The 26,594-nt window shown below is 39.5% G+C and overlaps 1 protein-coding gene across 1 annotated transcript in view; it reads left to right on the forward strand.

Annotated features, from left to right (window-relative positions):
- The window catches only part of cep135 (centrosomal protein 135), a 149,480-nt gene that overhangs the window by 52,482 nt on the left and 70,404 nt on the right, over nucleotides 1–26,594 (forward strand). The window contains exons 7-10 of the mRNA XM_048545685.2: nucleotides 8,116–8,244; nucleotides 12,645–12,860; nucleotides 21,345–21,410; nucleotides 24,402–24,552. Coding sequence (XP_048401642.2) covers nucleotides 8,116–8,244; nucleotides 12,645–12,860; nucleotides 21,345–21,410; nucleotides 24,402–24,552 — 562 coding nt within the window. The remainder of the gene's footprint in view (nucleotides 1–8,115; nucleotides 8,245–12,644; nucleotides 12,861–21,344; nucleotides 21,411–24,401; nucleotides 24,553–26,594) is intronic.

Here is a 26,594-nt window from a genome sequence, read left to right on the forward strand (position 1 = left end):
TCCTACTCCATCTTTCCTGTCTTTCCTTGTCTACTTTGCCTCCACTTCTCTACTACTTCACAGAAGACATACCAAGTAGACTATTGATCGAGGCATACTGCCTGCCACTTCTGATACCATATGCAGGTGGCTTCTCTCTACATGGAGATAAACTGAGGCAGAAATTTTGGCACTCGTGCAGGATGGACAAGTTTCCCTTTTGTAGAGGACTCTCAAGGCTTGTTATCTTTTTTTAAATACATTCGTCTGGGATCTGGACATCATCATGGGAAAGATCAACATTTATTCCCCAACACTAATTATCCTTGGGAAGTTGATGGTGAGTCACTTCCGTGAGCAGCTGAGGTCCATGTAGCCTGTGTATACTCCCATTGCTGTTAAGAAGGGAGTTCCAGGGTGTTACTCCAGCGATGGGGAAGAAACCGTGATAGAGTTACAAGTCAGGATGATATGTAATTTGCAAAGCAGATTGTAGTTGGTGTTGTTCATGTAGAGCACCAGCCCTTGTTTATCTGGGTGGTAAATGTCTAACTAATCATCACTTGGTGTCACCTGCATCCTCTGGGAATTCTGTTTCCATGTCTGATCCTTCTTAATTTGTATTTTTCAGCATGTGTCACTTCAATATTTCTATTTGAAGCATCCACTGAGGTGAGCATCTCTGCTGGTGGTTGTGGTGATGCAAGTGATTCGTATGACATTACAATCTCAGTACTTTTCTTCTTCTGAGGAATTCATGGTCTCACTCCATTCCATTCTTCTTTCATCTTACAAGTGATAAAAGACCTGAACCATTATTGATATGGGGAAAGGGTTCAAACTCTACGCTGTGTACACCATGTAATTTCAGTTAGTTGTGACATCACCTCAGCCTAAATAATTGTTATGTGCCAAGTGGCAATGTGATACTTAATGTTGTCACCAGGTATATGTGAGACCCTCCTCTCTCCATCTTCAATGCCCATGGCCTGATCCAACCTACTGATGCCGAGTGCCTATTCCTCCACACTGGTCAATTTGGAAATGTCTGCAATCCATCCTCAGTTCTCTGCTGCTGTCCAGAGTTTGGTACTCTTTCCCCTTGCAATGAGAGAAAACAGAGCCACAAGTGTGACATGTAGAATGTATGAAGATGATAAAGTGAGAACATGTATGACGGGTGACTGCAAAAGTTGGGTGCAAGATGGCAAGATGAGGGTGAGACAATGATGTAAGGTGATGCCTGCAGAGAGAAGGATGAGTGGCCTGCAAGATATGTGTAAGACAATGCTGGAAACATCAGTGTTGTGTAAGTTGGCATCTAAACGTGATAATGTCCATACTTTCTCTCCCTTTTAGTGGATATCAGATCCTTACTTGGGGTACCTTAAATGCAGAGCCATCCTCTAACAGTGTGGGGTTAGTGTCAAAGTTCTGTAAATGCATGACACATACAATGTAGCTTTGCTGAATTTTTTCCTTTATTCATTTTGTGGGATATGGCCGTTGCTGGCTCGCCAGCACTAATCACCCGTCCGTCGTTGCCATTGAGAAGGTGGTGGTGAGCTGCCTTCTTGGATCGCTGCAGTCCACCTGCTATGGGTTGACCCACGACTTCTGCGAATGCTTTAGCCTGATCTTTTGTAGTAATATGCAAGGATCTTCCATCAGTAAGGATGGGGATATTTGTGGAGCCTCCTTTTCCACCGCCCACTACAATTCATGACTGGATGTAGCCAGACGGATATGATCCATTGGTTGTGGGATCACTCAACTCTGTCTATCACTTGCTGCTTTCGCTGTTTGGCGTGCCAGTAGTCCTGTTTGATGGTTTCTCTAGGTCTGTTCCTCATCTTCAAGTATGCTTGGTGCTGCTCCTGGAATGCCCTCCTGCACTCTCCATTGAACCAAGGTTGATTCCCCTGGCTTGGATGGTTGAGTGGGGGATATGCCAGCCCACAAGGTTACAGATTGTGCTGGAGTACAATTCTGCTGCTGATGGCCCACTGTGCCTCATGGATGTTCAGTCTTGAGTTGCTAGATCTGTTCAAAATCTGTCCCATTCAGCATGGTGAGTAAGACACATAACACAATGGAGGTTAATCTCAATGGTACTTCATCTCCACATGGACTGTGCGGTGGTCGCTCATACCGATACTGTCTTGGGCAGTAACATTTGCAGCTGGTAGATTGGTAACAATGAGGTCAAGTATGATTTTCCATCTTGTTTGTTCCCTCACCACCAGCTGCAGACACAATCTAGCAGGTGTGCCGTTTAGGACCCAACTAGCTCAATCAGTAATACTGTTGCCAAGCCACTTTTAGTGGTGGACATTGAAATCCCAGAGTACATTTTGTGCCCTCGCCATCCTCAGTGAGGGCTTCCTCAAAGTGTTTGTCAATGTGGAGAGTACAGATTTCTAAGCTGAGGGAGGATGGCACATGATAATCAGCAGGAGATTTCTTGTCCATGTTTATGCTGAAGCCACAAGACTTCATGGGGTCTGGAGGTGACATTGAGGACTCCCAGAGCAACTCCCTTCTGACTGTATACCACTGTGCCGCCCCTTCTGCAGGGTCTGTTCTGCCAGTGGGACGGGATATATCCAGTGATGGTGATGGTGGTATCTGGGACGTTAACTGTAAAGTATGATTCTGTGAATATGACTATCTCAGGATGTTGCTTGACTAATCTGTGAAACAGCTGTCCCAATTTTAGACCCGATTTTTCAGGGTTGACAAGCCTGTTTCTGCTGTTGTCTTTTCCGGTCTGGGTTGATGCCAGACGACACATCTTGTTTCATTTCTTTGAGACTTTTCAGTGATTAGCACAACTGAATAGCTCCATTTCAGAGGGCAGTTGAGAGTCAACCACATTGCTGTGTGTCTGGAGTCACATGTAGGCCAGACGAGGTGCTGATGGTAGATTCCCTGTCCTGAAGGACATTAGTGAACCAAATGGATTTTCCTGACAGTTGACAATGGTTTCATTGTCATCAATAGATTCTTAATTCCACATTTTTGTTTTTATTGAATTCTAATTCCAATATCTGCTGTGGCAAGAACATTAACAGAGTTTCTGGATTAATAGTTTGGCAATAATACCACAAAGTTCCCATTAATAAATTACAGAATTAGGTTAGGAATAATCCACTAAGCAGGAAGTGTGTCATCAGTGCAGTTGCAAAAGCAAAACTATTGAAGTAAGAGGTGATAAGTTAGCTATTGTCAGTTAAACTAATATAGATTAAAAACATTTACAATTTTAATAAATTATGATTAGTCAAAAGACTAACAGGAAAATGAGAAGTTTAAAAGGTCAGAGCACATAGTGTTAGAACCTTCACTGAATTTTCATTGAATTTATTTTTATTCTTCTTTCAATTTTTAATTGTGAGCTAAAAATGACTGGTGGGTTTTATGGCAGCCTTTGGTGAAAGTTGAAGAACAAACCAAACAAGCTTCATTGTGTGTGAGCCAGAGCCCGAATGCTGATTGTAGGCTGATTCTATCTTAAAGGGGCTCCAACCATCACAGCAAAGCTGGGAAGAGCATTGTGTTTAAAAAGGTAGCAGACGTTGGCTTAAAAATTAACGAATTCAGTACCTGGTAAATCTGGAGGAGACCCTTTGTTCAAGGAGATGGCAGATATTGGACTGTAATTGAGCCCTCAGGAATAATTCTATCAGGGTGGAACTATGTTTTCTGAGAAATGGCTCTGGGCTGCTGCTGAGACTGTGGAGACTTGAACACTCCCTGCCTAATTTAATACACCAATTTCTGGAAATCCACAGATTAGAAAGGTGAGTCAAAAATATTGCTGCCTTTGCCCGGGTGAACTGAGAATGTGACCCCAATCAATGTTTCAGGAAAGCAGCCGAGGAGTCCTTACACTTATACTTTTGAAACAATGCATCATGAAAGCCACTTAAGTAATCTGGCCCGTTTGTTATTTTCTTTTATTTATCCATCAGCTGTATTTGTTTATCTGTCTTTTTTGTGAATGGAGAGCAGAAAACATGTTTTGGGTTGAAAGGACAAGCATTAATCACCTGACTATGATGTTAATTCTCTTCGCTAAAGTTATTATGTATCTAAATATCAGTTAAGTCTTTTATTTAAGATATAAAGTTGGTGTCTGGAAATTAATTATTTGCAAAGTCTGTGACTGGTTGTTCAAAAGTTTGGTTCAGAACCGTGAGAGTGACTATTTAGGAGTTTTCAATCATTTAATTTTACGGTGTTGTGACTATAGAGGTAGAAATGGTGAGCTAGTTCAGTTGTCTTTCTTTATGTTGTAACATGATTGGAGTGGACTTGCAGGTTCTTGTGTTCCTATGTTTATGCTGACTTTGAACATTGAGTGGGTAAGACTTTAACAGAAGTCAGATGACACCAAGTTATACTCCAACAGGTTTATTTGAAATCAAGCTTTCAGAGTGCTTCTGCTTTTTTAGGTGAAGATCAGTGCTCCAAAAGCTTGTGGTTTCAAACAAACCCGTTGGACTATAATCTGGGTGTCATCTGACTTCTGACTTTGTCCACCTCAGTTCAAAATCGGCACTTTCACGTCGTGGCTACCATCGACACCACAAACTGCCAGCTCAAAGTGGAGAGGATCTCCAAGAAGATTGTTCATATCAACACAGAAAGACTTCATTTGACCAAGGAGCAGAGCTGCAAAAGCTTGTGATTCCAAATAACCCAGTTGGACTAAAACCTGGTGATGCGCCACCTCTGACTTTGTCTACCCCAATCCAACTCAAGCACCTCCACATCCGGGCTACCAGTATTGGAGGTTCTGTAAATGAAATGTTAGCAAATCACTGCTATTCAGCTTATAGATTGTGCACACTACAACTTGAGAGTAAATGTTGAAGATGTTACGTTGGGTGCTAGTCAAGCAAGCTGTTTTACTCTGGATGGTGCCCAGCTGCTTGAGTGTTATTGGAGCCATACCCATCTAGGTAAACAGAGAGTATAATATCACATCTTGACTTGAGCGTTATAAATGATTGGGAGATTTTGGGTTTTCAAGAAGCGAGCCATTGCTGCAGAATTGCCAGCCTCTGACTAGTTCTTGGTACCACAGTATTAGTATGACTGGTCCAGTTAAGATTCTAATTAATTGTGAATTCCCAGGATGTTGCTGGTGGGGGCTTTGGTGATGCTAATGCAGTTTTCACAACATGTTATTTGTTCACGGAAAGTAGGCTTTGCTGGTTCAGCCAGATGTATTACCCATTCTGATTCTCATGGAGAGCATGGCAGTCAGCTTCTTTCTTCAACCTCTGCAGCCTTCGTGATAGACACCCATACAATGCTTTTAGGAAAGAGGGTACCAGGATTTTGATTCAGCAGAGTGAAGGAATGTGATACAGTTCCAGTCAGAATGATGTGTGGCTTGGAGCGGAACTTGTAGCTGGTCGTGTTCGCATGCTCCTTCTACCTTTGACCTTATAGATGGTAGAGACTGTGAGTTTGAAAGGAACTCATAAAAACATTGATATTTGGTGGTGTGGGTGCTAAGGTGTGAGATGAAAGTCTAAGAGCTACAGGCCAATCAGCTATTTGTTAGCTCACCAATAATAAAACAAAAAGCTGTCTGTAGTACATCCGTGGTTACTTAACTCAGCATTTTGGTTCCTCAAAGGACGGTTGTGTGGTCAGTTCCAAAGCTGATTCTTCCAATATGTCAGTGACAAGGTGAAACTAAATTTAAATTTAAGAAAAAAACATATTGTCTGTCTTCAAATAAAAAATTGATACTGTTGTTCCAAGAATTAGTCAGAGGCTAGCAATTCTGCAGCAAATGACTCGCTTCTTGAAAACCCGAAATCTTCCAATCATTTATAAGGCTCAAGTCAAGAGTGTAATTGTATACTCTGTTTACCTAGATGGGTACGGCTCCAATAACACTCAAGCAGCTTGCACCATGTAGAGTCTTGCATTTGGAAAATAATTTCTAGATTTAGAAGATTTACCAGAAACTCTGAGAGTGGGTTTCTACTGAGCAGACCTGGGTTTCCAATAAAATTCCCATTTTGTAGGTTGACCACAGTACAAGTTTCCTTATGTGAAGAATATGATACAATATATAAACGTGAATTTCTTTTTAATGTTATTACCTTTCGTTTCACATTTGCTGTGTTAATTATTTTAAATTAATACAAAAAATGTTACTTTTTGAAAAATATCATAAGATGCACTGAATATTCAGTTGCCCTTCAGGAACTTATGAATTTTGTATGTTGAAGTAAGCCAGCATTTCTTTCCACGCCCAATCTACCTACTTCCACTCTCATATGTTCTATGAAGAAGGAATGCATAATTGTCTTTTGAGCAGCTCATTCTGTCTGCTTCATAAATTCATTAGCAACTTATTTCCTATTTACATTTTGGAAAAGAAGTTCATGCTTGACAGGATGTCTGAAAATGTGCCTTCACTTGATTTCTAATTAATGAATCAAAATAACTACCAATATTTGTCACAACATTGAAGTGTCATATTAAAATTTAACAGTGATAATGGTCAAATAGATTTTCAACAGAAAGCGTTTTAATTTATGTAACACTTGTATCACTTTTTAAAATGGATTTAATTATGATTTAAGCTTTGTAAAAGCATCCTATTATCACGAGACTCTCTCACCAGTGTTGAAAATTCTGAGAATTGTGACAATGTTTCCTCTCATTTCTCTGTGCTATCAGCTTGTACTGTGTGGTCCCTTTAAATCAAAGCACAGCCAGACAGTCACTCACCTTAGCGGGATGTTGGTGTCAACATACTTACCATATTTAATATTTTGTTATATAGCATTATTTGTTCATCTTGGTGTATTGTATAGTATATTTCCAAGGACTGTTGAAAAAGCTGTGTATCTTGTAGTAAGATGGATATCTGAAAACAATGAGTCAAAGTACAAAAGGGAGATAGAGGGCTTGGTGACATTGTGCAGTGAGAACAATCTCTCTCTCAATGTTGGCACAGCTGAAGAACAGAAGGAAAGGAAGAGAACACACCCCACCTACATCAAAGGAGTTGAGGTTGAGAAGATGAAGAGCATCAAGTTCCTTGGAGTGATGATAACCAGCAACCTGGCCTGGACTTTTTATGTAGATGCAATGTTCAAGAAGGCATTACCAGGAAATTTGGTACATCCATAAGGACCCTCACCAACTTCTACAGATGCACCATTGAAAGCATACTGTCCGGGTGCATAATGGCCTGGTACGGTAACTGCTCTACTCAGAACCATGAGAAACTCCAGAAGGTGGTATGCACAGCCCAGACCATCACAATAGCCAACCTTCCATCAATGGACTCCATTTACATGGCTCACTGCTGCAGAAAGGCTGCCAACATCATCAGAGATCCATCGCACCCTGCTAATGACCTCCTACAACCTCTTCCATCAGGCAGAAGATACTTAAGCTTGAACACATGCACAAGCAGGTTCAGGAACAGGATCTTCTCAGCCATTATTAGACTGATGAATGGACTCTCTAACTTCAAATAATGCTGATCTTATTAACGTTAATCTCACGTGGTGCATGCTCCATGCAATGTAATCTGTATGCCTCTGTATATGTTTTTTTTTGAGATCTTCTGATCTGTGCAGAGGAAGTGAGAACTGCTAATGCTAGAGTCTGAGATAACAGTGTGGAGCTGGAGGAAGCGTCACAGGAGCAGGAAAGCTGACATTTTCGGTCGGGACCCTTCCGAAACATCGGCTTTCCTGTTCCTCTGAAGCTGCCCGGCCTGCCATGTTCCTTCAGCTCCACACTGTTATTTTTGATCTGTACATCCTTGCTTACTCTGATTTGCCTGTACTTCTTATAACAAAGCTTTTGACTGTACTTAGGTACACATGACAATAAGTCAATCAATCAATCTTTATTAAGAGTCTTTAGTTCAGTTCATTTGTATTCAGAGTTTGCATGTTAACTTCAACCTCAGTGCATGATTAGTTTTTATCATTTGGGTATGGCAGAGATATAAGTTTCCAGAGACCATCATGTTGACTCCTTCAATCCATTATTCTTCCATGCATTGATACAGATGCTTTGATACATAAAATACTTACTTTCATTCTAATCACTTCCCTCCTTTTCACAATGACCATTCTTTTACAGATTGAAGTAAGAGATGAGGAAATAGAACGCTTGAACCGGACTCTGGAAGGTGGTCGTCCTCATGATGTTATCTCTCTAGAAGCTAAAAGCAAAAGTAATGAGCGTCTTATAGCACACTTAAACCTACAGGTGCGAGTTAATATTACTTGTTTGTGATATTAATGCATAAGTAATCCATTACTAGGACAAAAAAACCTTTAAGGTACATTTCTTGGGGGATTTCTGAAATAACAGGTAATTGACTAATCTGTTTGTTGTAGCCAGTGTTTGTATTGACCTTCATCTGTGATCAAGAGTGTGCCACATTGCTGAGGAAAGTAACTTTGATCCTCTAATTTGAAAAAAATGGAAAAGTGCTGTTTCTTACTTGGACATCAGAAGATTACAATATGAGGTGTATTTGATAACCACAGTGACTAAATGTCTGATATTAATTCTGACTTCTGCAATTCTGAAATTGCAGTTGGGAGGTAATTATATTAACAGTTGTAGATATTTTTTAATTGACTTGCACAGACATGTTATGAAACTCCTCTGGAGTAGGAAGGCTCAAAACTATCACTTCATTCCCTATGATTTCCTTTCTACAGTTAGTTTTAATCATGCACCCTTGGATTTGAAGCTGGCATTCTCCACGGGAAGTTAGCATATTTGTTAATATATTTTAAGTTATGCTATTGTGAGCTGGATTTTATTTTAACCAAAACATTGTGACAGACCTGATTGGGTTAATGTCTCAGAAACAGTAATGTTCAGTTGTTAGTGCAGAATAAGTTGCCAGTAAGTAAACCATTGGATCGTGTTGATGTTTGATTTTGCAGGAGAACTTCTAATTTTTAGCTTACTACTTTCTTGTAATAGAGAAAAGAAGAACTATATCCTTTTTCTTTGCCTGCTACAATCCTGCTAGTCACAAACTACACTACTGTTTTTTGATTAGGTCATAGCAATCAATATTAACAAAGACCTAGAAATTAAGGTAAAGAAAATCAACATATTATAAAGCTTTGGGAATATAAGATCTGAAATCAACCGGTTCTCCTAAGTATTTTGCACTTGTTGCACTACCACTTTATTGCTTCATCAGCTGCAGTATGCTTTCTGTACTTTATCTGAATAGAATACCCAATGCACAGATAATACAGGACATGAGCCATAAGAGAAGAGCTCAGGAAGATGTGTTCCTCCAGGTTGGAACATCCTGCAATAGGACCTGCTGCCTTCTGGACCAGGAAGACATATTTTGCCAGTAGATGTGAAATTGCTGCTTTCAATCACATCTTCCAGTCTGCAGTACGCATGTGTATTAAACAGTTTGATGACACTGATCACCAGGGCTGAGCAGTACATTACCTCCCACCTCACCTGAAACATGATAGAGCTTAGGGATTTGAATCAGTGGCTGACTTTGCTTGTCCAGATCCATATTCGTTACACATGTTTTGCTTTCAAGTATTCTGCAAAATAGCTAATTTCATTTGCCAATAGAAAACAATAAGCACAAGATCATGCAAGATCACCCCAAATTGTTCTTGAACTGAGTATCTTAACAAGGCTGTTTTTAAGAAGGCTGTTGAGAGTCAGCCACACCACTTCTGTGAACCTGGATTACACGTACGCCAGACCATGTAAAGAAAGCAGATTTCCTTCCCAGGAACAACTTTAGTTTCTGAGACAATCAATTATATTTTCATTATTATCATTTCTGAGATGAATTTTTTAATCCTAGATTTAGCAATGTATTTAAATGCTGAGAACTCATGCCCCAGAACATTAGTCTGGGTTTTAGAATTGCTAGTCCAATAGCATTATCTCTATGCTACCAACTCCCCACATTTAGTAGCAAAAGTAATTGTATTCTGTTTATTTTTCACCTAAGTGATCAAATCTACTTCTTTTCTTAAAAGCAGGTGAGCTAATCCAAGTACTCTTTTAATATGGTCACCTAATAGAAAATCACATTTACAACATAGAAAGCAAACATTTGGCCCATTGTATCCACATTGGTCAACAAAGATCTGACTACACTAATTTCATTTTGCAGCTTTTGGCCCATAGCCCTGGAGGCTGTAGCAGCACATATTAATATTTAAACAATACTTAAATGTCACAAGAGTGTTGAAACAATCACCTTTCCACATCACCCTCTGCATGCAGAAGTCCTCCTCAACTCCCCTGTTAGTCTTTTACTTCTTACCTTAGGTCTGTGCCTCCTGTTTACTGACCTCTCTAATAATGGAAAAAGGGGCCTTTCAATAACCCAAAACATCTCTTTCAGGCCCCTTTTCAACGTTGGTTGCTCTAAGGAAGACAACACCAACCATAGATTATCTCGTATCTCAATCCCTTCAGCCCAAGCAGACTCGTCGTAAATCTCCTCTATACTCACTCAATTGCAAACACTTCATTCCTATTATATAGTGACCAGAATAGCATGCAGTACTCCAGTGGTGGCCACATCAGAATTGTATACAGTTCTGAGTGCTGCAGAGCCCCACTGGAACCACTTCTCATCACAGAAACATCCTTCCACCATCACCATCTGCTTCCTGCCTGTCAGCCATTTTGAATCTAATATGCCACTTTTCCTTGGATCCCATGGAGTCTTACTTCTTGTTCAGTCTATCATGAGGATACTTATCTAAAATCTTTCTAATGTCCCTATAAACTACATCAAATGTATTATTCTCATCTACACTCGGACTACCTCCTCAGAAAGGCCTCTCAAAATTGTTAAACACAGCCTTCGTTTAACAAATCCATGTTGACTATCCCCCAAGTACAGATATATTCTGTCCCTCAGAATTATTTATAGTAACTTTTCCATTACTGAGGCCTGTAATTAGCCTGTAATTTCCTGGTCTAAAGCTTTGTCACTTTTTAAATAAAAGGACAAAATTAGCAGGCCTCTGGCACATCACCTGTGACTGGGAAGAGTTGAAAATTATGACCAGGACTTCTGCAAGTCGATGGGATGGCCACTGCTGCTTATGTGGAATCCTTGGCGTGTTCATGGCTAGAGATTTCTGGATGATATAAAGAGAACAAAAGAGGAAGTGAGCATGTTTGGACAGAGGAAGACAGAAGTTGCCGCTTGCCTTTGTAATTCTGCGTGGTAGGATATGATAGAAGAAAAAGGAGTGGCTGCTGGTTGAGGAGAATGAATAAGAGGAAAATGCTCTTACGTTTGTCAGGGGAGGCAATGGCCTAGTGGTATTATCGCTGGACTGTTAATCCAGAGACCCAGATAATATTTTGGGGACCTGGGTTCAAATCTCGGCATGGCAGATGGTGGAAATTGAATTCAATAAATATCTGGAATTAAGAATCTAATGATGACCATGAGTCCATTGCTAATTGTCAGAGGAAAAACCCATCTGGTTCACTAATATCCTTTAGGGAAGGAAACTGCCATCCTTACCTGGTCTGGCCTACATGTGACTCCAGACCTATAGCAATGTAGTTGGCTCTTAACTGCCCACTGGGCAGTAAGGATGGGCAATAAATGCTGCCTGGCTAGCAACACGTTCAGCCCGCGAATGAATGAAGAAACGTTTGAGAGAGGTAAAGTGCTGTACTTGCCTTTCAGCTTTTATAAGATCAGCAAAAGCCCTTTCCCCAGTAAATCCACATCTTTAGGGATGAAAGCATTGGTCTTATCTCTGTTGATCACCACTCTGTACGACTGATACAGAGTGGCCCTGAAGATGTTTCTGGAGCTGGTGAATAAGTTTGTCCCCTGACTTTGTTTAGGAATACACAATAGCTAGGGTAATCCTTCCACTCATTCCTAGTGCTGATGGTTCATTCACCAGGGAAAAACAGAAGTTGCAGTGTGTCTTTCAAACTGTACAATTAAGAATCTGGTGGGGGGGGCAGTGGAAATTATTGCAAATGATGGGAATAGTTGAGAGATGTTTATCAGGTGCTGTTGAACCGAAATGTCTTCAATTGTAACTTGAGAAAGTACACAATTTAAAACAGTTAGTAAATCTTAATTAAAAATTGTGTGTCTCACACAGAAGATTAAGCAAATGTAAAATTTCTGAAGAAGGGTCTCGACCCAAAATGTCTAACTTTCCTGCTGCTCTGATGCTGCTTGGCCTGCTGTGTTCATCCAGCTTCATAGCGTGTTATCTAAGGTTTTAAGTGTAAGTTTGCCGTCTCAGAACAAATGAAAGGCCATTGTGAATACGAATATTGAGACGATTAATTGTTTTTGATTTAAGGATCAAATTTGCCAGACAGACATGAAGTATTTAGGTTAGAGATCAATTAATGTCCAAATATTTGATGTCTTTGTCACAAGACAACAACATGTATAAGAAGAAGTAGCTCATATAGTTGAAGTTATTGTAACCCAATCAATATAGTAATTGTAGCTACACGGCTTTGGGGATAATAGAATTTGTAGTATAACACTTTTGTTCATTAATCTTTTGTTAATTTAACCTTGCAGTCATATTTTGAAATGGCATGTCATACATGACAATATCAGGATCGTTTTCCCTCTCAAAAAATAATTGCAGGTTGAATATCTTCAGCGAACTAACTGCGATCTGGAGAAGCAGTTGAAAGAACTTATGGAGAAAAAAAGTGATGCAGCAAATGAGGTTGTAAATCTAAGCACGAAAAATGAACACTTGTGCAATGAATTGAATGAGATTGACCATTTGGCACAGCAGTTGGAAAGAGACAAAGAAATTGCACTAGAGATTGCTGATAAAGAAATTCAAGAAGCGAAGGTACTAAAGCATTGTATCTGGAAGCTCAAAAGTCATGCGTTTACTGCTTTGTTATTATTAATTAATACACCATAGTTGTTTTCTTTTTCAATAGAACATAGAACAGTACAGCACAGTACAGGCCCTTCAGCCCACAATGTTGTGCCAACCTATTATCCTACTAAGATCAATTTACCCTGCATACCCTACATTTTAATATTCTCCATGCTGCCTATCCAAGAGTCGCTTATAAGTCTCTAAAGTATCTGACCCCACTACCACTGCCGGCAGCGCATTCCACACGCCCACCACTCTCTGCGCGAAGACCCTACCTCTGACATTCCCCTATACCTTCCTCCAGTCATCTTAAAATTGTGACCCCTCGTAATAGTCATTTCCGCCCTGGGAAAAAGTCTCTGACTATCCATTTGAATTCATATAGAAAGATCTGTACAAGGGTAACTGTTCCTAAAAAAAAAAAATTCAGACTGACATAAATAAATATTGTGTGTATTGAGGTCTAAATTGAAACATAAAAATCCACCCACAAATGATACTAGCCAAGATATATACTGCAAGGTGGTCTTCATGACCTGAATAATAAATTTTATTGGTTTAGCAGAAACCATGTGCTGTACGAAAATTTCGTGCTGTCAAAGGTTGTGCTATAAAAGATTTATTTCCATATCTTGCAAAACTCCAGTATTATTAAATCAGTTTGAAGCCAAACTAAAACTATTAATCTGTCAATTTCCTCCGAAAAAAAATGTACATTCTAACAGATATAGAATTTCTACAGTGTAGAAGCATAACATTCCACCCTCCCAATAGGGCCTACCTCTCTAACCCATCCCTGTAACCCTGCATTTCTCATGGCTAATCCAACTCCCTGGACACTGTATTTAACTTAGCATGGAAAATCCACCTGACCCGCAAACCTTCAGATTGACAGGGGATACGCTATTGAGATGTTTGCAAGGGATCATGCTATGTGGAAGATGTCCATCATTTTACAAATAAAGACCATACAAGTTAGGCAACAGATCTTCGTCTAAAACATCCTCTGCATCACGTGATGGCATATGAAATTAACATTCTAAATACAGAAGTTATGGAGCTTCTTTCAAACTGCCAACTAATTGCCTGGGCAGATTTATTAGTAAACAAACTGAGGTCCAGAATGCATGAGCCAAATGAACACATTTACATTTAGGAGACATGTGGAAAAACATGCTATGTGGTAGCCTTTTTCAAATATCAGCTGGAAGCTGACTGGGAAATATTTAGTATGCAGTTTTAATATAAGTTCTAACTTGCTACTTTGACCTCATCTCAATGAAAGAATAGAAGAACAAATGTGCTGGCCTGGGCCAATGATTATTTCTTTAACTTGGGGTCTTTGCATCATTCAGCACAAGCGGAATATGCGAGCATGCAAGTGTATTTTGTTTTGATCTAAGGTGGTGGGTGACTTGTTTTGCTATGAATGATGAATGACCCAGAGTAACTTATACCTTTTCAGACTGAAAAATAGCTGAGAGGCAAGTTTAGAGTTGTACCTAATAGTAAAAAGAATGCAAAAGGATTATGTGGAAAAACCTTAAGAAAAACTTATGAAAGTATTACATGAAGTCACAGCAGAACATTGATTCAGGATAGATTTGAGCAAATTCTTGAGATAAGAGTGATCAACAGGCTTCCAGAGAGGCTATTGAGCATTATTATTTACAGAAAAAAAGAGTTTTCTGCATTGGATGCTCTCTTGTCCGTTAATAGATGTAATTATCCCTTTTTGATTTTTTCCTTAGGATATGAGAGCCTTTGGCAAGGGGCCATCATTTGTGAGTCACTTCTAATTACCCTTGAGAAAGTGGTGATGAGCTCCCTTATTGAACCAGTGTAGTTAATTTGATCTAGGTAAAGATGTTTCTCGTGGTAGTGTCATGCTGGAAATTGGAGAAATACCAAAGGATCTATTGAACGTAGAGCCTGCTATAGGTAATTTTGTAACCCATCGAGTGTTTGGAAGGGTGAGAGTGGAATTGTTGGAAGCAGAATAGCATAACCAAAAATCTTGTCAGACACACCAAATAGGAATTCTCAGTTGGAGTAAAAGGAAGAAGTATTGGAAACATTTATGTGTAAAGTTTCAAGGTCAAAGCAGATTTGACTGAGATGGTGAAACAGGGTCCTGCAGGAAACCGTGGGAGGAAGTGAAATGAATGTAGTTACAGGAGTCAATGGACTTAGATTTCCATTGATACTGATGGTATAGCCACACAAATGGAAAGAGAAAAGGGAGGAAATATTTGAAGATTGACAATATGTGTGGTACAAAACATATAAATACTGAGTAAGTTTTGGTAAAGAGATCAGCAATCAAAGAGATAAACAGAGTTTGTTGCAAGGCAGATATGCACAGTTGAGAACATTAATCATTTTTGATAATCAAAGTTGGGTAAGCAATGAGCTGTTTATCATGCTTGATTTTAGGTCAGGGTATTACATTTCACTATTATATAATGTGACAGATCTCTAGTTGTCTGCTATTTTACAAAACAATGTCTATTGGTATACTCATTGTTTACAAATATTCACAAGGATTTATTACTTATTTTCCAGAATGAAACCAAGAGGCAGTGTAGAGAAATAGAAGAACTCCGCGAACATTTAGCTAAGTTCAGGGTTGTAAGTCAGATTTCTCTGTCATTAAGAAGATGAAAATACAAAAAAGCTTTTTAAATACAGTTCAATTATGACTAATCCCACAAATTAATTCTGTTTACTTCTGGTATTAAGTACATAAAAGTCAAATTACCATCTGAAGTTTGTTTAGTGAGAAAGCTATAACATTGTCTTGTTTAAGACATCTAAAATTGCAAGAGGAAATTTTATCTTTAATCTTGCGTACTGTTTTATAATTGTCCTACAATTGATGATACCTTAATTTAATGCACTAAATTTTATTTAACCAGAATTATATAGCACATTTAGTCAGCAAAAAGGCTCAAAACAAAAAAATGCTTTCACAAAAGTGTTATCAAATAAATTAGTAATCACTGAGCTATATGAGGAGATGTTAAGTTGGGGCGGCATGGTGGCTCAGTAGTTAGCACTGCTGTCTCACAGCACCAGGGACCCAGGTTCAACTGCCTGTGTAGAGTCGGCACATTCTGCCCGTGTCTGCGTGGGTTTCTGCCAGGTGCTCCAGTTTCCTCCCACAGCCCAAAGATTACGTGGATTGGTTGTACTAAATTGCCCCCTAGTGTTCAGGAATGTGTCGGTTAGGTGCATTAGCCATGGGAAATGTAGGGTTACCAGGAAAGGGTAGGAGGATGGGTCTGAGCTCTTCAGTGAGTCAGTGTGGTCCTGTTGAGCCAAATGGCCTGTTTCCACACTGTAGGGATTCTATTCTATATATACAGTATATTATATATTAAAGATCAAAAGCTAAGTCAACGTTCTAATAAGTGTCTCAGCTGAGGGCAGAGAATGGGATGGTTAGTTTGAGAGTCGCAAACAAAGCTTAGGATCTAGGTAGCTGAAGGCACAGTCACAAATACAGTGACAATTAAGATGCTCAAAAAGTGAAAATTCAAAGAGTTCAGAAATCTTGGAGCTTTGTGAGGTTGGAGGAGCTAACGGCATAGAGAGAATGAGCCCATGGAGCACATAAAAACAAGGATGCACATTTTCAACACAAATCTTAACCAGGAACCAAACCAGAGATCAAAGGGGTTGACAGCTGAGCAGGACTTCAAAGCTTAGCAGAAGAGTTCAGGATCAACCAAGTCTACAGAGGGTAGAACTTGAGAGGCTGCACTGAGAGTAGTTGAGTTTAGAGGTGACAAAGACACCTTTGGAGTTTAGAGGTTTCAACAGCAGGTAAGAGATATAAGCAGAGTTGGTTGGTTTTTCAGAGATGGAAATTGAGATGTGCAGATATGTGATTGGAAGCTAATTTCAGGGTCAGGTTTAGCGCCAAAGTCTAGTTCAGCCTCTGGTAGGAGAAGGCATATAAGGAATTAGAAGGCCTAAAAGGGGCCATGAAATGTCTTTGGCATTTCCTTAGGATTAAGGAAAATCCTAAGGCATTTTATGCATATATTAGGATCAAGAGGTTAGCTAAGTGTAGGTCCAGTCAAGGACAGAAGAGGAAATTTATACATGGAGCCAGAGGAAGTGGGGAAGGTCCTCAATGAATACTTTGGGTCGGTATTCACGAAGGAGAACGATATTGATAGATGGTGAGTCTCAGGAGGAGAATGTTGATATTCTGGAGCATGTCAGTATACAAAAGTAAGAAGTACTGGTGTTTTAAAAAGCATTAAGGTAGACAAGTCCACAGCGCCTGATGGGATCTATTCCAGAATGCTAAGGGACACAGGTGAGGAAATTGCTGGGGTCTTGTACAAAACCTTTGTAACCTCTTTAGCCACAGGCAAGGTCTCAAACATGGTAGCCAACATTGTTCCTTTGTTTAAGAAGTGCAGTAGGACAATCTAGGAAATTAAAGACCAATGGCTTTATGTCAGTGGTAAAGAAATTATTGGAGAAGATTCTTAGGGATAAGATTTACTCATATTTGGGAAAAATATGGACCACTAGTGATAGGCAGCATAGTTTTGTGCTGTGAAGGTTGGGTCTCACAAACTTGATTGAAATTTTTGAAGGTGTGACGAAGATGATTGATGAGGGCAGGGTGGTCGATGTTGTTGTAATAGGCTTGTCAAAGGCCTTGCTAAAGCTCAATTACACAACATCGACCACCCTGACCTCATCAATCATCTTTGTCACATCCTGAAAAATTTTAATCAAGTTTGTGAGGCCTGACCTTCACTGCAAAAAAACCTGTACTGCCTATTACCACTAAGTCCATATTTTTTTCAAATGTGAGTAAGTCTCATCCATAAGAATCTTCTCCAATAATTTCTCTACCCAGATTGTCCTGTCACAGGCTGATACAAACTGAAGTTGCATGGGATCTGTAGTGAGCTGGAGAGGTCGATACTGAACTGGTTTAGTCATAGAAGACAGAGAGTCATAGTGGAGGGGTGTTTTTCTGACTGGAGATCTGTGACCAGAGGTATTCTATTGGGTCCAATGCTGGGACCCCTGTTGTTTGTAATTATAAATGATTTGGAGGAGAATGTAGGTGGCCTGATTAGTAAATTTGTGGATGACACAAAGATTGTGGAAACTGCAGATGGTGAGGAGGATTTGCCGGAGGATACAGCAGGATATAGATAGCCTAGAGATTTGGCAGGAGAAATGGCAGACGAAGTTTAATCCGGACCATGGCGAGGTGATACATTTTGGAAAATCTAATGCAAGAGGGAAGTATACAGCAGATAGTAGAACCTTTAGTAGAATCAATATACAAATGATCTAGACGTGTAGGCCCACAGTTCGCTGAAAGTGGCAACATAACAAGTGGAAAAGGTCAAGAAGGCATATGGCATGCTTGCCTTCATCGGTTGGGGCATGGCATATAAGAATTGGCAAGTCATGTTGCAGCTGTACAGAGCTTCAGTCACAAAGAGAACATGTGGAAATTGTTGCCAGCTTTCTGGATGATTTAATCAAGCTGAAAAATAGGAGGGGCTAAGAACAGATTGTTGGAGAACATGAGGGAATGTGCAAAGCAGGAATATAAGTTATTTCACGTGATTCTCTGTATGATCAGATAAGAACGATTCATGAGGACTCAGCTCTAATGTCCATTGGTGCAGCAAACAATGACTCAGTTACAACTTTCTCACTCTTGTGAATTTACTCTTAGAATTCCAAAGTCGTAATACGTACCTGTTTAGCATTCAGCAATTGTATACATTGACTACAAAGGCATATAATCACTTGTCCCATTTTTCAGCTGTAGTGCAACGGCTGTAGCCAACCTATTGTCAGCTGTTTTATGAACTAAGCAAAAGTGTAAATGCACCAACATCCCCTTTGACCAATGTCTCCCTTTGTGCAGTGTCCAAACAGCAACTACCACCACTAAACATAGACTGGTTTGATTCTCTCTTTGTCTCTCCAAGTTTACCCAAAAGACCACACAAACTTAGAGGCATTCAAGGTTTTGACTAAATTACTGGACAGTCTTCTTTGATTAAGAGGACATCTTGTCTCAACTCAAATATTGATGGGTCTATTAGTCAACCCTTTTTATATTTTGAGAGCTTCTCATGGACTCCATTTGAGCACCTACGCTGTATTAGGTACTCTTTTTCTCATAGTCCCTCCAGAACCAATTCCTTATCACTCATCCATTTTTTTCTTCCAGTACTTAGACATGATTTTTTTTTTTGCTCAAGCACCATATATTTGCTCAAGAAGCTCATCCTTGACTGCAAACCCAACCACTTCATACATACACAACTCCCCATACGCTACCTTCCATAAATATCATACTGTGCTCCTTTCGACCACGATTCCTATTACAATCACTTAACTGAGTTTCTCCTTTGTGTAAAGCACCATTAATGCTCAACCATGCTCAGCTATTGGATCTCTCGCAATGACTTCTTCTCCCATCATATAGATATCTTCAGAAGGCTGCAAAGTTTCATCCTTGGTCTCACTTTTCTCATTTGCACATTGAAATTAAAACACCTGTTAGTTCTGTACTGAACATACTCTATTATTTGTCTCCACAATTTAACTGCCTGTCTAACACCAAGTTACAGATGAAAACTTCCTCAGTTTGAACATTAGCCGTTGCATTCTGCTATCACCTAAAACATAGCACTTTCAAAACTGATTACAATCTCCAAGGCTCCATGTCCATTCTGAAATAGACACTGCACTGTCTAAATGATCTGCTCAATCTAGAACTAAGTTTCAAGCTCCAGATTTTGTGTTAACTCCATAATTACTTTGTTTTGACCACCATGGCAATTGCAAACTCCACCCTATTATTTCCACTGACTGAAAATTTTTCACTGCTTTTAGATTCAACTTCACAATGTCTTCCTGGCTTACCCTTTACAAACTCCTCCCAAAAATCAACTTCCTGTATCCTAGATAATGGGAACTGCAGATGCTGGAGAATTCCAAGATAATAAAACGTGAGGCTGGATGAACACAGCAGGCCAAGCAGCATCTCAGGAGCACAAAAGCTGACGTTTCGGGCCTAGACCCTTCATCCTGTTTTGTTCACCTATTGATCTCTATTTCTGTAACAGCACAGAAGAAGCTTTTGGCCCATTTACTCTCTGCTCACCTATCTACATTAATCCAACTGTCCAGCACTTGGCCCATAGCCTTGAGTGTTATGACATTTCAAGTGTTCATCCATGTACTTTTAAAAGTTGTAAGGATTGCTGCCTCAATCACTCTCCAAGGCAGTGCATTCCAGGTTCCTGCCGACATAGGAGTGAAAATATTCCTCCTGAAATCCCCGATAAACTCTACACTTCACCATAAAAATAAGGCTTCTTGTTATTGATCCTTCAACTAAAGGGGAACAGCTGTTTTCTATCCAGCCTCTCCATGCCCCTCTGATTTTATACACCTCAGACTGGTCACCTATCAGCCATCGCTGCTCCAAAGAAAGCAATCTGAGGCTATTCAACCTCTCTTCATAACTGTTCCAACATAGGCAACATGCCGGTGACTATCCTGTGCGCCACTCCAGTGCATTCACATCCTTCCTGTAGTGTAGTGTCCAGAATTGCACATGGTGCTCCAGCTATGGCTCAACCAATGTTTTGTACAGCTCCAATGCAACTTCCATTCTCTGATAATCTATACCATGACTGATAAAGGCAAGTGACCTCTATGCCTCCTTAATTAACCTACTAACCTGCCCTACTGCCTACAGGAATCTGTGGACACCCCATGATCCCTCTGTTCCTCTGAGCTTTCTAGTGTGTTGCCTTTCATTGAGTACTCCCTCATCTTGTTGCTTCTTCTAAAGTGCATTACCTCACATTTTTAGGGTTAAATTCCATTTTCTACTGATCAGACAAATCTGTCTTTATCCTCCTGTAACCCAAGACCTTCTTCCTCGCTGTAAGTTACTCAACCAATCTTTGTGTCATCTGCAAGCTTACTTATCATTCACCCACATTCTCATAAGGATTTCAAAACAATGAAAGACCCAACACTGACCCCCATGGTATGGAACTGGACACTGGCCATTGTCACACTAACATACTTCTACCACCACCCTCTGTCTCCAACTACTAAGCCACTGTCATCTAATGCATCAAATCCAGAATCATAATTTGCATGCCCTCCCGTTACTTCAGTCATAAATTAATTGCTAATACCTTCACACTAACCGTTACAGTCATCTCCAGATTTTGGTCTCCCCTTCCTTTATTTAACCTTTGGTGTGAGAAACCTCAACATTCTCACCATGCTCTCAAACTCATTTGTTCAGTTTGGAGACTTGGTCTTTCACCATCGGTTAACAAACAAGATGAAATTGTCCAATTTGCAATGGAGCGTGAAGAATGACATCACTAAGAATTAAGTAATCTACCTTTATCCTTGCAGGATGAAATCCAGAAGCAGCACAAAGAACTGGAAGGATTTGAAGAAACGATTGCTAGACTGACCAAAGTAAGTCATTTTCTTCATTTATTAGCCCATATTATTTTTGGAGTTGGGGAGAATCTTGGATTCTGAATTGGCTAAATGCTTGGATTGTATCATTTGAATTGGCTGAATATTGTACTTGAAAACATTCTGGAGTATGCAGAAAAGATTGAATGGCTCCAGTGATGGGGAACTTCTTTGTGAAAATAGATTGGAGACATTAAGACCATTTTCCTTAGTAAAAACAAGACTTAGAGGAGATTTGATAGAGGCATTCAAATTCACAATGTGTTTCAACGAAGTGGAGAGTGACAAATTCCCACTCGTGAAAAGATCAATAGCAAGAGGGCACAGATTTACATTTCTTGTGAAAGAAGCGGAAGGGACATGAGGAAAATCCTTTCCATGTATCTTGTGATTAGGTTCTGGAATACACACTGCCTGAGGGTTAGATGGAAACAAGTTCAGTTAAAGCTTTCAGAAGGGAGTTAGACAGTTATCTGAAAATCGTAGAAACTCTTACAGTGTGGAAACAGGCCATTCAGCCTGTTGAGTCCGCACAGAAGATTTTGCTGATATGAACTTGTCAATCTTCTGAAACCAATTATTGGAGAAACCAGGTACACCAACATGCTGAACATACAGACTGGAGTATAATTAACTTGGAGTGGGCAAAGTCATCATTGATAGTTGTATAGCAAATGTGCTGGCTAATAATACCTTATTTACGACATCAGTGGTGACTGAACTGATAAAATGACATATTTCAATGTGTACTTGGTCAAATATTTTTATTAGTTCACAAAAATCTAACTATAGTCACAACGTCAGCAGAAAAGCTGACGTTTCAGGCCTGGACCCTCCTTTTCTGAAGAAGGGTCCAAACCCGAAACGTCACCTTTCCTGCTCCTCTGATGCTGCTTGGCCTGCTGTGTTCATCCAGCTCTACACCTTGTTATCTCAGATTCTCTAGCATCAGATGTTCCGACTACCCCTTACCTTTAAGTTGGCTACTTTGTAAGAAGCCTCACAGACAATCAAACTCTGAAATAACAATTCAAACTTTATTGCATGTAGCAACCATATATTAGATCCTCCAAGTAAGCAAGTATAAGCCTGCAACCCAATTTAACTATTAACCGATTATGGTGAAATCTGACCAGCACTTCAGCCAACAGTGATCTGCATTTGGGAGGAGTCCCCAGGGTTCAGACCATCTGCAGTGTTGTTCTTCGAAGTTCTGCTCTTGACTTGTTCTGGTGTTTGATTCTTACACACATTTTCATCCCTCAGTCTCTGAGCTGATACTTTGATGATTTCTTTAGAGTACTCTCATTCGAGTTACTGCAGGTCTGCACCTGGCTTCCTTATCAAAAACAATTTCTTCATTTCTTGTTACATTTGGCCTTGAGACTACCCTTGAAGGCAAAGCTTTCTTGTGATTAACTCCTCAAATTCTTCAGGGTAATCAGTTGTCCATGTGGCAATGAAGCATCCAGTTTATCAGGTAAATATCAAAGCAGTTTTGTTTATGTAAGCACAGCAAACATGACTAATTGCTTGAGTCTCTGTGTAATAGCTGTCTTTATTTTTGAACAGTTTATTCCAGACAGTTATTTCTGTTTGTAATAATTTATAATTTGCTGATTCATTCAGTCCCTAAATAGTTATTAGAACTCTGAAGTCTTTTTTACCACAATTTTAATTTTAGATTTTAACCAATTGATCTCATTTCAATTCCAAAATGTCCCCAGAGCACAGTCTAAACCTTTGGTTACTAATCAGTGACATTACCACTGGCTGGGTTTTGTTTAGTGTTGTAATGTTAAATGCGAGTGAAATTTGCCATAGGCTTCTGTCTCCTTCAAGAGATACACCTGGTGATGAGTTTAACGGAAAGTCACCATGCATTACCCAAGGTGCAAGTTTGCCTCAGCTGGAACTGACCACGTATTGTCTGCATCACTGTATCACATGCCAGCCATCCAACCAACTGAGTCAACTGACCCCTCAACGTAATATTTCTTGTCCATGATTACAGTAACCCTTACGATAATGAAAATTAAATCAATAATTCTTGTTTCAAAAGAATGGGTCTTGATTCACCTGGCTCTCTAATATGAACTTTAAAAAACAACCTGTTCCTTTCTGTAAGTTGGCTGCTGTAGCTTTGTGTAAATCTATCCTTTTTTCCAGATGCTTGGCTTCATGGGGATTCTGTAACAAGGATATCTATTGCCATTTTTGTTCAATAGTCAACTTAACTAGTTTTGCACGTGCATACCTATGCATGTTATACAGCTCTCTGGATTCAAAAACTTCAGAATTCAGAAGTGATTAACAAGCAGCTGTGATACCTCTTTAATTTATCTTATGCTTTTCTTCACTCTCATTCTCATTGTCTTTTTCTAACCTTTCCCATCTGCCCCAGAGTATGTTGCTTTTTAATCCCCAATCTGTTTGCTTTTATCTTTCAAGGTTTGATTTTGTGACTCCCTGAATGTGTATCCCCTAATTGTACATTCAAGATTTTCTCTCCTCTCATTCAGTAGTTTAAATCCTCCACTGCTGTATGTAGGTTCTTATAAAGAAATTAGTGTTGCTGGGAACCCCCCCCCCCACCGCGAACTGGACTGCCTCCTTATTCTCAGACATCCTGTCAGTATCCTCAATCTGAATAATTCACAGAGACATAGAGTTACACAGCACAGAAACAGACCTTTTGGTCCAACTTATTCATGCCAACCAGATATCCTAAAATTGCCTCTCTTCAAAGTCATCATGCAACAAGTATGTATTAATGAACTGCTGGGACTTTCTTCAGCTAAAATCTGTTTCATGGGAGAATTGCTACAATAAAGCCACGTCTGAATGTTAACACTAATTTGAGAAGGGGATGTTCCACATTGTCATTGTAGCAGTCTAATGAATGCTCCAATGAAATACTTGATTTTTCTTGCCAAATGCTATGTTTTAAATTGTTTTTCTAAATGTGAAATTATAATACTGTTCCAGGAACTTACTGCAACACATGTTGACAACACCAAACTTCAAGAAGAGTTACAGTGTAAAGTGGAAGAAAACAAAACTCTCAATGATTTGTTAAATCAAGTAAAACAGGAAAAACAAAGGCTGGTTGAAAGAATTGATAAACAAGTAGCAACAGGTAATCATAGGTCTGCCGTGAAACAATACAATATCACTGTATATCTGATTTGGAAATATTGATTCTTTCCTGAGTTTCTGTAATCACTAAAAGCTATTTATTTTGTTGTAATTTGATGTAGGTGTTGGTTTTAATCTAGTTCATTTTCACAGAAATTGCTTTGTACAGTAAATGTATGTAGAAATGGTGTTGAGTGAAAATTAACTCAGTTGGCTTAAAGAAAAACAATTTTTTAACTCCTGTACCACTAATAGCATGAAATTTGTTGTTTATAACCATGAAGTTTTTTTTAAAGTATTTATATGTGAATTGAATTTAGTATCATACTCATCTCATCATACTATAGTTAATCTACTCGAAGTTAACATGTTCACTCTCATATTGCTAAGTATCTTAGAACTTCCAACAATGACCTGTACTTGTAATTGCTAAGTAGCACAGTGATTAAACACTACGAAAAAGAGTCACAAAATCAATCTTTTTATCTCGCATTCATCAAGACTGGGGTGCAAGAAACCACACTTGAAGGGAACACCAAATTATTTTGCATGATAAGAGGGTGCTGATTGGTTGAACCATTGTTGGCATGAAGATGCAGCTGTATCTGTTAACTGTCAATCTTTGCTAGCTGATTTACCTCAGAACAGGCGAGTAGATTCTGATTGTTCAAGCACTGCCAGGAGGAATGCAGCAAGGGTTGGCAGTTATCGTAACCGTTTCTCAATGAAACTTTTTAGCCTATGCAGATCAGGGAACTGTGTCTGAATATATGTAGTACTATCTCGTAGCTGAAAGCCTGCTTGATGATACTGAATTGATTTCTGGATAACCCTGTAAGAGGAGAGTCTCAGCAATTTAAGCAAGAAGTGAATCTAGCCATTTCATGCTGCTATTTTGTAGTAAACGCACTAGTCATATTCTGCACTAACAAGATGCTGCCATAAATCAAAAAGGCAATCTGCCATTATCTAGTGAGTACCATTGCATATACCTTTCAGTGCCAATGAGACCCCAGGTCCATAAGCTGTATGTCTGAAGAACTGACAGATTGTGTCAAACAACATATCCTTCTGACTGTCCACAACAGGAAATGTGCTGAACCACCTTGTGTTTGATAACTAGGTGTGATTTACTAAATAACCCAGAGTTTGATTGGAAGAAAAATGGCCACCAATGCTAAAACAATTAAAATTGAGAATGCACAAGGTTCCAGAATCTGAAGAATGCAGAGATCATGAAGGCTTGTTGGGATAGAGTAGGTTGCAGGAAATGGGAAAGAGAAGACCATGAACTTGGAAAAAAATGTTGAGACTCTTTAAATTCATGTATTGCTTAGATGGGACCCATTGTAACCTAGCGAAAACAGTGGTAATGGGTGAATTGAACTTTTGTGTGAATTGGGTTAGGACAGCAGAGATTTGGATGCGCACAGATTTATTTGGCATGAAAAATGAGAGGCCAGCCTGGAAAGCACTAAAACAGTCATGCCTAGATGTAACATGAGAGTAAGGCAGGTTAGAAGTCAACAATATTACAGAGTTGGAATTGCGCAGTCTTGGCAATGGAGTTGATTTGCAGTAACAAACACAATACCTTAGTTGAAACTGGTCAGAATCAGCTTCAGTTGACCGGTTGCGGGTTGGAAATGATGGTCAAGGAGCAAAGTTTTTGGTTAATGAGAAGATCAGTGACTTTGATCTTCCCAGCATTTAACTGGAAAGAATTTCTGCTATCTAGTTCTGGCTGTTGAACCCATGGTGTGGCAGATCAGACATCAGACAAAGAGGGAAGAAAATCTTGGCTGTGAATATCAGTTACAATCACCTGTTTTATTATGTATATTACCAACTATGGAACTTGACTCCAGTTGGCTCCTATAATTACCTGAGCTCCTATGCCCTCTTTCCCCTTTTCCCATTTCAGCATTTAGCAGAACACATCTGATGTTCAAGGCATCCCTGTTCACATTGTGGCTTCCTTCTGAACAACTGAGATGTTTTCAGATGTGGCTGGTTTTTTTGTTTGTATTTCAAAGCAGAAAC

This window comes from Stegostoma tigrinum, chromosome 1 (genome assembly GCF_030684315.1).
Source record: "Stegostoma tigrinum isolate sSteTig4 chromosome 1, sSteTig4.hap1, whole genome shotgun sequence".
Classification (NCBI taxonomy): Eukaryota; Metazoa; Chordata; class Chondrichthyes; order Orectolobiformes; family Stegostomatidae; genus Stegostoma; species Stegostoma tigrinum.